The sequence below is a fragment of the Mus pahari genome, chromosome 10 (genome assembly GCF_900095145.1).
Source record: "Mus pahari chromosome 10, PAHARI_EIJ_v1.1, whole genome shotgun sequence".
Classification (NCBI taxonomy): domain Eukaryota; kingdom Metazoa; phylum Chordata; class Mammalia; order Rodentia; family Muridae; genus Mus; species Mus pahari.
The window spans coordinates 60,188,250-60,202,016 of record NC_034599.1 but is presented as its reverse complement, the minus strand read 5'-3'; the positions used below and the strand labels follow the sequence as shown (position 1 = coordinate 60,202,016).

The 13,767-nt window shown below is 49.9% G+C and overlaps 1 protein-coding gene across 1 annotated transcript in view; it reads right to left on the bottom strand.

The window, feature by feature from the left end:
* Positions 1-9,593, bottom strand: part of Cilp (cartilage intermediate layer protein) — a 16,097-nt gene extending 6,504 nt beyond the window's left edge. The window contains exons 1-8 of the mRNA XM_021207664.2: positions 9,528-9,593; positions 8,895-8,941; positions 7,651-7,808; positions 5,062-5,154; positions 4,224-4,493; positions 1,815-1,994; positions 981-1,295; positions 181-289 (exon numbers count right to left, since the gene is read on the bottom strand). Coding sequence (XP_021063323.1) covers positions 181-289; positions 981-1,295; positions 1,815-1,994; positions 4,224-4,493; positions 5,062-5,154; positions 7,651-7,711 — 1,028 coding nt within the window. The 5' untranslated portion in view covers positions 7,712-7,808; positions 8,895-8,941; positions 9,528-9,593. The remainder of the gene's footprint in view (positions 1-180; positions 290-980; positions 1,296-1,814; positions 1,995-4,223; positions 4,494-5,061; positions 5,155-7,650; positions 7,809-8,894; positions 8,942-9,527) is intronic.
* Between the last annotated feature and the right edge of the window lie 4,174 nt (positions 9,594-13,767).

The window sequence follows — 13,767 nt, the reverse complement described above, 5'->3', positions numbered from 1 at the left end:
CATTTGAAATGTAAATGAAGAAGAAAATATCTAATAAAAAAATTGAAAAAAAATCTTTTTTTTTAAAAGTGTTACTCTTAAAGAGAGAGGGAGAGAGAGAGAGAGAGAGAGAGAGAGAGAGAGAGAGAGAGAGAGAGAGAGAGAGAGAGACCTGGGCAGGGTAGCTGGCAGAATACACACCAGAAGTACTTGTCCGGACTGGGTTTCCCTGTGGCCTTGCAGCACAGAGACACACTCTGCCCAGCCCGACGTGCTTTCGTCTCAGGGTTCATTACAATGTATGGGGTCTCTGGGAGAGAAGATGAGAAAAGTGTTCGGTTTTCTTACTCTGTGACAGGCTCTAGAGAGCCCTGATTCCTCAGAGTCTTTGATGGTTATTTCAATTGCATGGCTTGATCCCATCCCCCGCCCATCTCCAGTGGCCCCCTAATGCCCAAAGGAACTGATCCCCAGTGGACTCCCCTCCTCCACCTCCTGCATTTGGGACCTGCTCCCATGAACTGTCTGGTAGCATCTGGGTAGGCCAACTGAGAATGCAGGGAACCTCTGCTAGCCACACACTAAGTGCTACAAAGGGCACAACTCATTGCTTCACTAGTGTAATTCCCGGTCTTAGGCCCCCGGCAGAATCTTTTTATAACTATTCTACTTTCCAGGCTGCCCTGCGACCTACAAACCTCTGTGGTAATTGACTATTTTAGACAGTAGGTCAGGGAAGTCCTTATGCCTTAGGGTGCTGGACCTACCAACACCCTACACTCTGCACTGAGTACACATTTGAGAAACAGACCAAGCCCTTGTGACTATAATAGATTGATTCTGCATAGCAGGAATAAAGAAGAGATATTAGGAAAATCCAGAGGATAGAAGGCCTGTGGGTCATAGTAAAGATTTTGGGTTTTACACTGGGGTTTTTACATCTTAGTTGAGAAAGAAGCCCTCAGTATTGTAACCCCTCTTCTCACAGGACACGTAATCACCTGCCCTCACAAACTCCGCATTGATGGTGGCTGACTTCAGGCTAGTCTTGGGCATTGTGATCATAATTGGGGCAAACTTGGTCTTGGTGATTTTCAGGATGGTTTTGCCATCAGGACACAAGCCAGGAACTCGGAACCTCCCGCTGCTGTCTGTTTGGGTCAGCATCTTTGGTGCCTTGGCCAGCAGGTAGACAGTGGCTCCTGGAGCTGGGCCACCTCCGGGGAGGGAGATGGCCCCGTGAAGCATGAAGTCCTGGCACATGCAGGCATCACAGTCAGCATTTACCTGGCCCATGGGGCAGGTCAGGTCACAAGCTGTGGGACAAGGAGCCACATCAGCAGGACTTTATGGAATCTGACCCATCCTATCCCCTCGCCCAGCCTGGATGCTCACTTATCCTTACCTGCCTGTACAACTAAGTCCTAGCTGCCCTTCAGATTTAGCTCCAGAAACATCCCCTAAGCAGCTTCCTGATTCCCTTTTTCTTTCTTGTTTTGGGGCGTGGGGGGTGATATGTGGGAGTGATGGATGTTTCAAGACAGGGTTTCTCTGTGTAGCCCTGGCTGTCCTGTGACTCACTTTGTAGACCAGGCTGACTTCCAACCTGTCTGCCTCTGCCTCCCAAGCACTGGGATCCAAAGGTTTGCACTAGTGCTGCCCAGTTGATTTCTTAAGCTGTGATCGATCGTTGACAATACATTATGTTCTTGGCTGTAGAGCAAGTGGCACGAGTGAACAGGCAACTTGGTCTCACGCTGGCCCTCAAGCTCATCATGTAGGTTGCTTCAATCCCACCTACCACAGAGGCTCAGCGCCCAGAGGGAGGGAGATACCTGAGCAGGCCTGGCTCGTGCAGAGCTGACCCTCCTCGGTGGCCTCACTGCACAGTGACACTGTCTGTGCCAAGCAGGTGCGGGTACGGGTCTGGACCCCAGTGTGACCACAGGCGGCTGAGCACTTGCTCCAGGGAGACCAGGAACTCCAGATGTGCTCTGTATCTCGTCGCAAGGACCCTAAAGGATGAGATCAGCATGAGTCACTTTCTCCCCCAGGGTACTGGGTCAGGAAGTCTGACTGCAAGGTTGTATCTTCTCTGGTGAGGGAGCACAAGGTCCCTATTGATAAATATCAGAGATATTTATATTTATTGCAATGAAGTAAAAATAATATCGAGACAGCCTCATTAGCCAGGGCTAGCCTCCAATGTCTGATTCCCCCACCTCTATCTTCTGAGTACTGTCACTGTAAGGAGGCAGGTTACCGTATGCCCAGTTTAGGTGTTGCTGGAGATGAAACCTATTGCTTTGTGGATGCTAAGCCAGCACTTGACAAACTGAACCATACCTTGGCCTGCAATGATTTTTTTTTCTAACAAGGGAAGTTAAAAGTCTTGAAGAAGCAATGGCTCTAAAGCTTGCATAGAGGCAGCTCATGGGTGAAAGGGTTTTGTTTTTTTTTTTGGGGGGGGGGTGCAGTACTGCTTGCAGGACTACATTGTTGGCAGCCCTGGTGTGAAACAACTACATTCTCCCTACAGACAGTAGGGAATTCAGGGCCTGTAGTTTACAATGACTTGAATAGCCAGACTCTTTCTCTCTACCTCCTCACCATCACAGGCACCAGGTCTTGCAACATTAATCTATATAGACAGGTAGAGTCCCGGAGCTGGGTAACCATCCAGAGTGCAGGCCTGAAGCTGGTCACTTAATATCTGCACTATTTAGTGCATGGATGGAGCGGGATTCAAAGAACACGGACTCCAAAGCATGGGCATGGTTCAAATCCCTAGGTAGCACTTAGCAGTGTAGCTAGTGGACAACTATGTCTTCTCTGAGCCTCAGGTATCCTGTTGAGATAGCCATGCCTCAAAGATCAACTGTCAGGGCCAAATAATGAGGGTAGCCAGCATCCTGCACATAGAAATTGTAGCAGCAGCTTCGTTCATTGTCTTACATAATCTTCATCAAAACCCCTATGAATGCAAGGACACGCAGGAGTTCCCATAACTTGGAGACCTGAGGCGGACAGATTATAGGGACTAGCTTGAGCTGCATAGTAAGTCTGAGGCAAGCCTAAACTAAAGTGAGACTTTAAATCAAAATTAAACAGACAAGTAAACAAACAAGCAAAGAGGCAGGCAGACCTCTGTGAGTTCGAAGGCCAGCCTGTTCTACAAAAAGAAGGCTAGAAACAAATAAAACATTATTATTATTATTATTATTATTATTATTATTATTTAACTAAACTCTGAAGATGCCCTGCTAATCCCGTTTCACACATAAGAGGCCAGCCAGGCAGGGATAACACTGTCTTTCATCCCGACACTTAGGAGGCAGGCAGGTGGATTTCTGAGCCTAGCCTACGTGAGTTCCAGGACGACCAAGGCTACACAGAGAAACCTGTCTCAATCCAGAAGCAGTAATCTCCAGGCAAAACAGGAGGATGGTGGCTTCAGGGTCAGCCTGAATGGTAGCTCTGAACTGGAATCCCAGCGTTCTGGAGTCAGGCAGGAGGATCAGCAGTTCAAGGATAGCCTGAGCTACATAACGATTTCCAGGCTAGCTAGGGCTACATAGTGAGGAGAAGGAAGAGGGCAGAGGGTGAGGGATGAAGCTCGTAGAATGCTTGCCTGATACACATTGGAGCCCCAGCCTGTAGGTGTGGTGGTTCGCACCTACAATCCCAGCACTTGGGGGCGGGGGGAGTGGCAGAAGGAAATCTGAAGTTCAAGATCATCCAAGATTACATAGGAAGCCCAAGGCCAGCTTGGGCTATATGAATACAGTTGCACTGGGCTTGGCTTCACGTATTTGTAATACCAACTACTTGGAACAGAGGCAGGAAAATCACAAGTTTAAGACCTTCCAGGGCAACTTAGAGAAACTCTATCTCATTCTTTAAAATAATAATAAAATGGTAGATGGCTGGAGATGTCACTCCGTAGTAGAGGGCTTGCCTATTGTAAGGTCCTGGGTTCGATTCCAGTACCACAAACATAAATAGCAGTTGCACTCAGTAAGCTAGAAATAAAAGTCCATAAGTTAAGACTCCTCCGAGCACTGTCTTCCCTCCTGAGTCAGCAGAACTCAACACAACCAGTTGACTGGAGCAGCTCTGGGGATCTTATCTCACTAAAGATAAGAGGCTGAGAGCGTAGGCGGGTATGGGCTGTTCAGATCCCCCTCATCTCCAGTGCTAAGGCTGCTGGGAGGTAAGGGCTGCCCGCGGCCATTCAGACTCACCTGGTGGGCAGAGGAAGCGCACTGTATAATTGGAACAGTTCTGGCCTGGTCTTTGCTCCCTGTTGAGGCACCAGAAGCCCTCACGGGAACTGCCATGGACCACCTGGCCAGTGCTGCCCGCAGGCATCCAGTCAGTGGTCCGGGCCTCTAGCCGCAGGGGACGGGCACACACACGCTCCCCGTAGTAGAAGCGAATGGCATCCAGTCGCTCATAGTCACCCTGCCCACCTGGGTGGTCGATGTTAAACCACGTTGTCCACTCGCCGGGACCTGAGGGACAGAGCCAGGTTGAGTCCTCCTGCTTCTGCTCAATCCCCACTTCCCACACCCCACTCTACCCCTCATTTTTCCAGCAACTCTCCAATCCTCCCTCTCACAGTGTGGAGCCCTCCATTCTGGCTCTCTTTAGCCTGGTAGACCATGCTAGTGAGTTTCTGTGAAATCTCTCTTTTCTCCCATTCTATCTCCCCCACCCCTGCTTCTAACATTGTGCATGGGGCAAGCTTTCCCCGTGTGGTTTGGGTCACAGCATTCCCTGGCATTAAAAAGCTCTTAGCAAGGCAGTTAGGGCGTTGGTGAGACTCCTGTGCTATTTCTACACCCTCATCTACCCCTTCCTTCCCCACCGGCTCTAGCATGTAAACACCCCATTTCTGGAATACATCGGGAAGATTCCTGACTCTGAGTTTTCTTCAATTCCATCTGGAGAGAACTGCCAAGTGTCTTATTAAAATGAAGTTTCCAGGAAATCCTAACATCCTACCCAGGCTTCAGAGACTTACCCAGCAAGCTCAGCAAAGGCCCCACCCCATCCCTCCCTGGTCCAGTGGAGACTCACTCTCCTGGGAGTCCGCAGGCTTGGCAAGGGTCTTAGGGGTCCTCTTCACAGGCTGGACTCTCCTCACTGACTGGGTAAGCATCGTCTGTCTCCCTGTAGAACAGAAGAGTAAGCCAGGGCTCACAGGGCTTGAAGATGCAGAGGAAGGTCAGAAGTGGATGTAGCATGAACCCTAAGCACGGGCCCAGAGCCCCACTCTGCCACTCACTCCTGTGAATCCCCCAAAGGCTTTATTTCTCAGCCTGTTTCCCATAAACACACACTGAGGCTGGCATGGAGGGCATGCTTGAAAAATGGTATTCTCTTTTCAGTTGTTCTAGAAATGGATGAGCAGGTAGACTTGGTGGTATATGCATGTAATCTTAGCACCTGGGGGGCTATAGGCTGGAATGTCAGAGGTTCAAGGATAGCCTTTGCTACATAGTAAGTTCCAGGCCAGCCTAAGCTACATGAAACTCAGAGAGAGAGAGACAGAGACAGAGACAGAGACAGAGACAGAGACAGAGACAGAGACAGAGAGAGTCACACACACAAAGAGAGAGAGACAGAGAGAGAAGGAAGAAGGAGAAAGAAAGAAAGAAAGAAAGAAAGAAAGAAAGAAAGAAAGAAAGAAAGAGAAAGAGAAAGAGAAAGAAAAGAAAGAGGAGGAGGCCAGGCATAGTGTTGCACGCCTTTAATCCCAGCACTTAGGAGACAGAGGGAGGAGGAGCGCTCAGGGATAGACTGGCCAACCAGGCTACATAATGAGACCCCATCTCCAAAAAAAAAAAAAAAAAAAAAAAGGAAAGGAAAAAGGGGGTGTCAGCAGGAGTGGAAGGGGGACTAGAGAGGGAAAGGGTCATTAATTTGTGTGAAAATGACATAATGAAACCCACAATTACATAAACAAACATTTTAAATGGGGTCATGAGATACTTCAGTCAGCTAGTAGGTTGAGACTTCTGCTAGAGAGTCTGTATGGGGCTTTGTTTTCCTTTCCTATAAAGTGAAAACACAAAGTTCCCCTCATAGGGTGCTGCTGGCCTGAGGGTTCTATGAAACAGGACACGAATGTCTCTGGAGAGAGGCGTTGCACTCTGCCATTTCCTAACTAACTTGGGGACCTGACCCTGCCTACTCTCTCATCAAAAGAAGACAGTAAGAGTTCATTCATAAAAATACTTAAGTGTTTCTCACTGTATGGGTTGCAACCCTTTTGGGGTTTTTGCATATTTGATATCCTGCATATCTGATATGTACATCACAATTCCTAACAGTAGCAAAATCACAGTTATGAGGTAGCAACAAAAATCATTGTATGGCTGGGGGTCACCATAACCTGAGGAGCTGTGTTAAAGGGTTGCGGCATTGGGAAGGCTGAGAAGCGCTGCCTCAGAACATACTGAATAAATGTCAGAAAGCTCTTCTAACTCAGAGCCTGGCAAAGAGTGGAAGTCCCTTTCCCTTGACTGGTTGGCACTGAGATCCACCATCCCACAAAGGACTCGGTGAACTAACTAGGCTGTGGTCTTCATTGTTCTGCCCTGAGGATGAGCAGAGAGTCCTTGGGATAAGGGGCAGCCCTTTTCTACATAAAGCTGGCACGAAGACTGCAGAAGCAGGAGAGGGGAGAGCAGAGACCTGCAAAAGCCTTGAAAGGCAATTAACTCCCAGGCAAGGAGCCAAGTCAGAATCCTCTGTGCTGCTTAATTGGGGTGATGGGAGCCCGTTTAATCAACCTAATCTGATTTCCCCTCAGATGGCTGAATGTTAATCATCTTCACAAACAGCAGCTGCCGAGGTGGAAAGGGCGAGGCAGGAGGCGGGCACACACAGGGCCTGCGCTGTGCAGGGGCTGCCTTTGTTCCTGCTTCTGTGGCCAGGAGCCTGCAGGGCACGCAGCTTTAGCGCGCTGTATCAGCAGTATAATTGGAAACGAGGGGAGGCGGGCAGGATGGGAGAGTGAGGGGAGGCGGGCAGGGTGGGAGAGTGAGGGGAGGCGGGCAGGGTGGGAGAGTGAGGGGAGGCGGGCAGGGTGGGAGAGTGAGGGGAGGCGGGCAGTGTGGGAGAGTGAGAGATCTCCAAAGGGGCGCAGCAACTCAGGTAGTCAGCAGCGCCAGCAGGCACCTTCTCTCTGATCTTCCGGTCATCAGAGTGTGGGAGCAGAGGGCAAGGACCACAGAAAGGTTTCTGGTGTGTCATCAAATCTGGCTTCGGGGGTATAAAGGAAACCGAGTTTTCTTGCCAGAAGAATTTTCATGCGACTGAAAACGGACAAACCTTAAACCTTCTGGGAATGTCACGGTTGTGACTCCCCTTTTGCTTTGGCTACCAGGAAGCTCAGAGATAAATTTAGTGCACCAAGCAGAACCTTTTCTATCTTTTTGTCTTCCTCCCCTCAAGTGACTATTCATCTTGCTTGTTTGATTTTGTTCCGTGAATCTTAACACTAAGAATGATCTTAGATTTGAAGCGTGAACAGGGTATAAACTATCAAACGGCCTCAAGTCTTCAGGCCAGGCAGAAGCATAGATAACTGGGTCCCAGAACAGAAATAACTTCACTGTGGCAAGTAGAAGCTATGGGAGCAAGCAGAGACTTGGTACATACCCAGCACAGTGGTGACCTCAAGGACCAGGAAAGCGAATACCCAGGTTTTGATTGCCGCCATCTCTCCCTCAGGCCTCGTAGAAATGTCACAGAGAAGTGACGCTGCTTCACAAAGTTGGACCTGTGGTTCCCCAGGGATATTTCATAGAGCCAATGATCTGCAAAGAAGCAAAGGGTATCATATCTCACGCTTCTGAATCACATTTTTTTTTTTTTTTTTTTGGAGATGTGGTCTTCTGTAGCCCAGGCTGGCCTCAAATTCACGTGTACACAAGGATAACCTAGAACTTCTGATTCTCCAGCCTCCATCTTCTGAGTGCTGAAACTTCCAGTTGGTACACTGGCTTTATGTGACGCTAGGGATGAAATGAAGGGCTTCCTTCGAGCTAGGCAAGCAGGCTGCCAACTAAGCTACATCCCAAGGCCGGGTCACATCCCTAACGGCTCCAGTAGACATAGCTCTTGACCTGTCCAGGATGAAGGGAAGAGCTTTATGGAAGGACATCTACTTGAACTGCCAAACTGAGCTGTTTGGGAGGTGTAGAAAGTGAGGATCTGAATCCAAACAAGCAGGACCCAGGTTCTAAACCTGCCAGGTTCCACGGCAGACAGGCCACAAAGGAAGTCCCTTGACAGTAAGAGCCTTACTTCCAGCCCCTGCTGGATCACTTTCAAGCCCCAGACTTTCGTCCTGGCTACCCTTTACTGGGGCTCACAGTTTTGCATAGGTGGCTACATATTAAGACCATGTAGTCCTGGCCTGAGCAGAAGACATCCCAGATGTGCATGGGCCACAGCTGGAACCTATTCTGGCCTGTTTGCTTAGAACCTGGCTAGGAGCACCATAGCCAGGAGCCAACTAAAGAGCACTGAATGGGTGTGTAGTGAGAACCCAGGGCTCCCAATAACTGGGAACATGGAGTCAGGGCTACAGGAGTAGGGAGAAGAAAACATGCCCAGAAATAATGTTAAAGAATCATGGGGTGGACATGGGTGGACCAGTCTCCTTCTTGCCTGGGTATTTTTCTCCCCAAGAGTTAGAGCCAACCCAGAATCTAATCTAAAAAAATTGTTCCCTCCAGATGAGTAGGATCCCAAGTGCAATCCTAGCCGTTGGGATACTGAGGTAGGTAGCTTGCTGTGAGCTAGAGGCCAGCCTGAGCTATTATAGTGTGTTACAGAATAGCCTTCGCTACCCAGCAAGAACAAGACTCTCTATTTAAAAAAAAAAAAAAAAAAATTACCTTTAATCACTAAGTCCGGTGCAGAGGAGAGGGAAGATGTCTTCTTTCTGGAAGGAAAAGATCCCTTGAATTTTTGGATGTCTCCAGAGACAAACAAATCCACAGTGCAGACTGTCTCACCCTGAGACTGATGTACCAATTGGTTCAGGCTACTTCAAGCTCCAAGGCTCTGAGCAGACCTAAACAGCCAGAGCCAGCTCTAGGTCTGTGGAAGAGGCCAGGGTGGCCTGAGACACCTTGTGGAAAAGCCATTTCTCATCTGGCAGCCAGCAGAGAGGTTCTCGACAGCCCACCATTTCCTCCAAAGAGGCCTGACTCTCAGGCTCCCCAGCGGATGTCCCCTAGAATTCCCAGACAGTGCACAGTGGATGACCACAGGAGGAAAAGGTATAGAGACCAAGATGGGGCCACTTGGGGGGCATTGTGACTTCAGGTAAGCAGGGCTGAGGGAAGACTGGATAAGGAGGAGCAAAAGAGAAGAACGAAGCAGAATGAGGCATCTTTTTTTCTTTCTTTCTTTTTTTGGGGGTTAGGCAGCAAAGAAAGAACAATGAGGTATCTAGGAATGGGGGTAGGAGCAGAGCCAGGTAGTGAGACACAGGGATGGGGTGAGAGATTGGGGTTGGAGCTCACCGTGTCCTGAGCAAGACTCTTAGCTGGGGGTCCAAGACTTCTTCACCTCTCCAGCAGTCCAGCCGTCTTATATAGCACAGCTGGTGGCTCAGCCCATGGCAGCCAGCCACGAAGCAGCAGCAGCAGCAGCAGCAGCAACAACAGCGAAACCAGATCTGAGCGTGAGGCTCCCTCCCATCCCCACATCTCCAGCAATTCTCGGGGACAAGAATTTAACATCGAGATCCTTAGGGATGTGGGGGTGTGATGGTGGGGGAGGATGCCACTGAGCAGTGATGACCCAAGTGGGCCACAGCCTGGGTGCCACAGTCTACTTCAGAGAGACGAGGGTAAGGAGGAAGGCTGGACTCAGTCCTGGGAAAGGGCCGAGGGGAATTCTCCATCTGAGAAGCATTTTATAGCTTCGGATGGTGTGAGCCGGCTTAAGCTTTGTCTGCTGACCCTCCACATTCCCCAGCCGGCCAGCCCATGGACAACAGGGTCTTAGCACTTGCTCTGAAGCCCTGGCACACAAGTCACCTCAGCTTCTGTGGACGGGTGTGCTTGGTCTCTACTGGGCAATGACTCAGCTTCTCTGGCCTTCGAGAGAGCCCCCGGGGACCCTCAGAGGGGATGAGGGACAAAGACTGTGGGGTACACAGTATGTCACCTGGTAAAAATGGTTCATTCTGAATCCCCTCTCCACTTCCATTTGTGTGCCTCCCCACACCCACTGAGACCAGAGAGATTCAGCATATGAACTGCTCTGAGACTCTGCAAGATGTGTGTGTGTGTGCGCGTGTGTGTGTGTGTGTGTGTGTGTGTGTGTGTGTGTGTGTATGTCTACCTGCAAGCCTTACCCACAGGTGACTAAACCGCTGCCTGAACTTTTTCCTTTGGGGGGGGGGGGCTTAAGACAGGGTTTCTCTTTGGGGGGGGGGGCTTAAGACAGGGTTTCTCTGTATAGCCCTGGCTGTCCTGGAACTCACTTTGTAGACCAGGCTGGCCTTGAGCTCAGAAATCTGCCTGCCTCTGCCGCCCGAGTGCTGGGATTAAAGGTGTGCACCACCGCGCCTGGCTTTGCTGCCTGAACTTTAAGGTTTCTCCTATATCCCTCTTCCAGCTCCAGCCTGAAACTGCTTACTGTCTTAGGCCATGGCTAGGCTATCTAACTTCAGCACCATCAGAACCAGCTAGAAGGGAATGGGGATGTAGTTCCATTAGCAGGGCATTCATTTGCCTAACATGAACAATCCAACTGCACAGACCAGATGTGTTGGGACATACCTGTAATCACAGAACTTAGAGATAGAGACAGGAGAGCCAGGAGTATAAGATCATTCTCAGCTATATGGGGAGTCTTAAGCCAGCCAGGGCTACATATGTTCTTGTCTCAAAAAAAAAAAAAAAAAATCACAAGTCACCACTCAGGAGTCTGTGGTGGTGGTGGCACAAGCCTTTAAATCCCAGCACCGAGGAGGCAGAGGCAGGAAGATATCTGTGAGTTTGAGACCAGCCCAGTCTACAAATTGATTCTAAGACAGCCAGGGCTCTGTTACACAGAAACCTTGTCTCAGAGTGGGAGTGGGAGGGCATTTATTGTTCTTCCAGAGGACCTATCTTCAGTTCCCATTGTCCAGGTCAGGCAGTTTGCAGTCACCTCTAACTGCAGTTCCAGGGCACCCAACACCCTCTGGCTTCCATGGACACCAGACATGCACATGGTACACATATACTCATGCAGGCACATGCACATACACATTTATGGGGTGGGGGAAGCAGGTTTCTTGGCTCCACCCCCAGAGTTTCTGACTCAGAACATGAGACTTGGTTTTGCTATGGAGCTGGTGGTCCTCAGATCACATCTTGAGAGTTTGGTTGAAAAGATAGAACCCCAGCTGGAAGTGGAAGATAAGTCCTGCCTCATGTCACACCCTCATCTAGGTGGCCTGGGTGGGCTGCCTGTCCCATGCCAACATGTGAGGTGGACGCCTTCTACAGCAAGGAATAATGTCACTCTCAGAGCCTGACTGAGCTCTTCTAGCTCAGTTGGACAGTGGGAAGCCACAGGTTAAATTTCACATTGTTGTGGCCAAGATAAGAGCAACTTAAGAGAGACTGGATTTATTTTGGCTTGCAGTATAAGAATATACAGTCGATCATGGCAGGAAAGGCCTGGCGGCAGGAATTTGGGGTGGCTGGTCACATAATACCCACAGTCAGGAAGCAGAGAGAGACAGATGTTACTGCTTGACCACTTTTTCTCTATTTAATCCAGGCTCCATGCCATGGGATAATACCTCCTACATTTAGTGTGGGCCTTGCCTTAATTAAATCTCACTTCAGAGACTTCCTCAGACACATGCCCAGAGGCTCATCTCCCAAATGAGTTCAGATCCTGTAAGCTTGACAATCAGTATGAACCACCACAGGCGTATCTCTGCACTCGGAGAAAAGAGGCTCTCATGGACCAGGTCCCACAATGCAGCAGGACAGATCCTCTCAACAGTAGTGTGTGGATGTACATGCTCATAACCTCTTGTATCTCTCTCCCTTCCTCGGTGTGTAAGCAGAAGTTCAGAAACTGGGTTTCTTCTGGGAATCATCTGGGACAAGGGCTGAGAGGAGAGACAGAACTTTCAAGCTGACGTAGGACACAGATCTGCTTGGCTTGTTCTTATGGAACCTGGTTTCTAGTCCAGCACCCAGACCTTAGCCAACGGCTCTGTAGCTGTAGCTGGCTACAGTCTGGCCCAATGCATCAGAGCCAATTCATGAAGCGGCTTCAGCCAAGGCTTGAGTTTTTTATTTTGTTTTTATTTTGGTTTTGGTTTTTCGAGACAGGGTTTCTCTGTGAACCCTGGCTGTCTTGGAACTCACTCTGTAGACCAGACTGGCCTCGAACTCAGAGATCCGCTTGTCTCTGCCTCCCAGATGCTGGGATTAAAGGCATGGGCCACTACCACCCAACTAGGCTTGTTTTTGTTGTTGCTGCTGTTATAACTCCAGACTAGCCTCAAACTTGTTATGTAGCCCAGGGTGACCTTGCATTCCAGATCTTTCTGCCTCACCTCCAGAGTGTTTCAATTACAGGAGTGTGCCATGAGGGTTTAGGCAGTGATAGGAATCCAACCCAGTGTCTGGCAAGCATTCAACCAACCGAGCCACACCCCCAGCCCTCCGCTCAGGCTCTGACAGAAGGTGTATGAAGTGAGTAAAGCCCATGTGAATAGTCTGAGGGAAAGACAATCATTAGAATGAGGGGCAGGAGAAAAAGAAGGACCTGGGATTCGGAAGTCTCGTCCCCATCCTAGAACTCATTCTGATGTGTGACCAGCAGCACAGCCGATAATCCTGGGCCTCTGTGTCTCCATCCTTGCAATAAGAGCTTTGGGCTGAGTGAGCTTCCTGGCCCTTCCAGCTCTGATAGAGCAAGGCGTGTTCACACATGAAGAGCAAGCGCAGCAGGCATGAGAGAAGGGGAGATAGGACCTACCAAGGAGTCGTGCTGTGGGGCAGGAGGCTTGTCAGAAAAGCAGTGTGACCACTGAGGTTGGATTTTAGTAAGATAGACAGGAGAAAAAGAAGAAGGAGGCATGGAATCCCTGGGGATCCCCAGCTCCTGCCCCTCATGCCCCCAGAGGTCTTTCTTTTCCTCCAGGGAGACAGCTGTGAGCTGCACGCGGCTAGACTTCAGGAATCTGAGCCTTCCCAACCCTTTCCTCCGAGATCCCCTCCACGGAGGAGGCTGCTGCTGTCTCAGCCAGGACCCCAGGACAGAAGATCTTGGGAGGTGGCCACAGGCCTGTACTATCCAAGGTCAGGCCTGGATGGGTCAGCCATCTGGGACTTCTGCAAGCCAAGCTTGTCTGCAATCTGCTCCAACCCCCTGCTTGGAACACACTGGAAATTCATTTATCACCCCCACCCCCCCCCAGCACTCCTGTCCAGGCAGCAGCAGAGTTTGGGACCCAGCTTAGCTGGTCTTCTGTGGCCAAAACCTATGGTCAAGGATCCCCACTCTGCTGTTGGGAAAGAAGCTGGGGGTGGGCTGGTCCTGATGACTCCAGAGGACAGTGTTGTTCTGTCTCTTACACTCTTTGATCCCCCACCCCCTCCCTGGAACCCCACCCAGCCATGGTTGCCGTCCTGTGGCCTGAAGAGATTACAGATTCTGTCTCTCCTGTCACTGCCCCCCAAATGCCAGGAGAATAGATGCTCACCACCTCACCTGCCCTGTTTTTTTTTTTTTTTTTTTTTT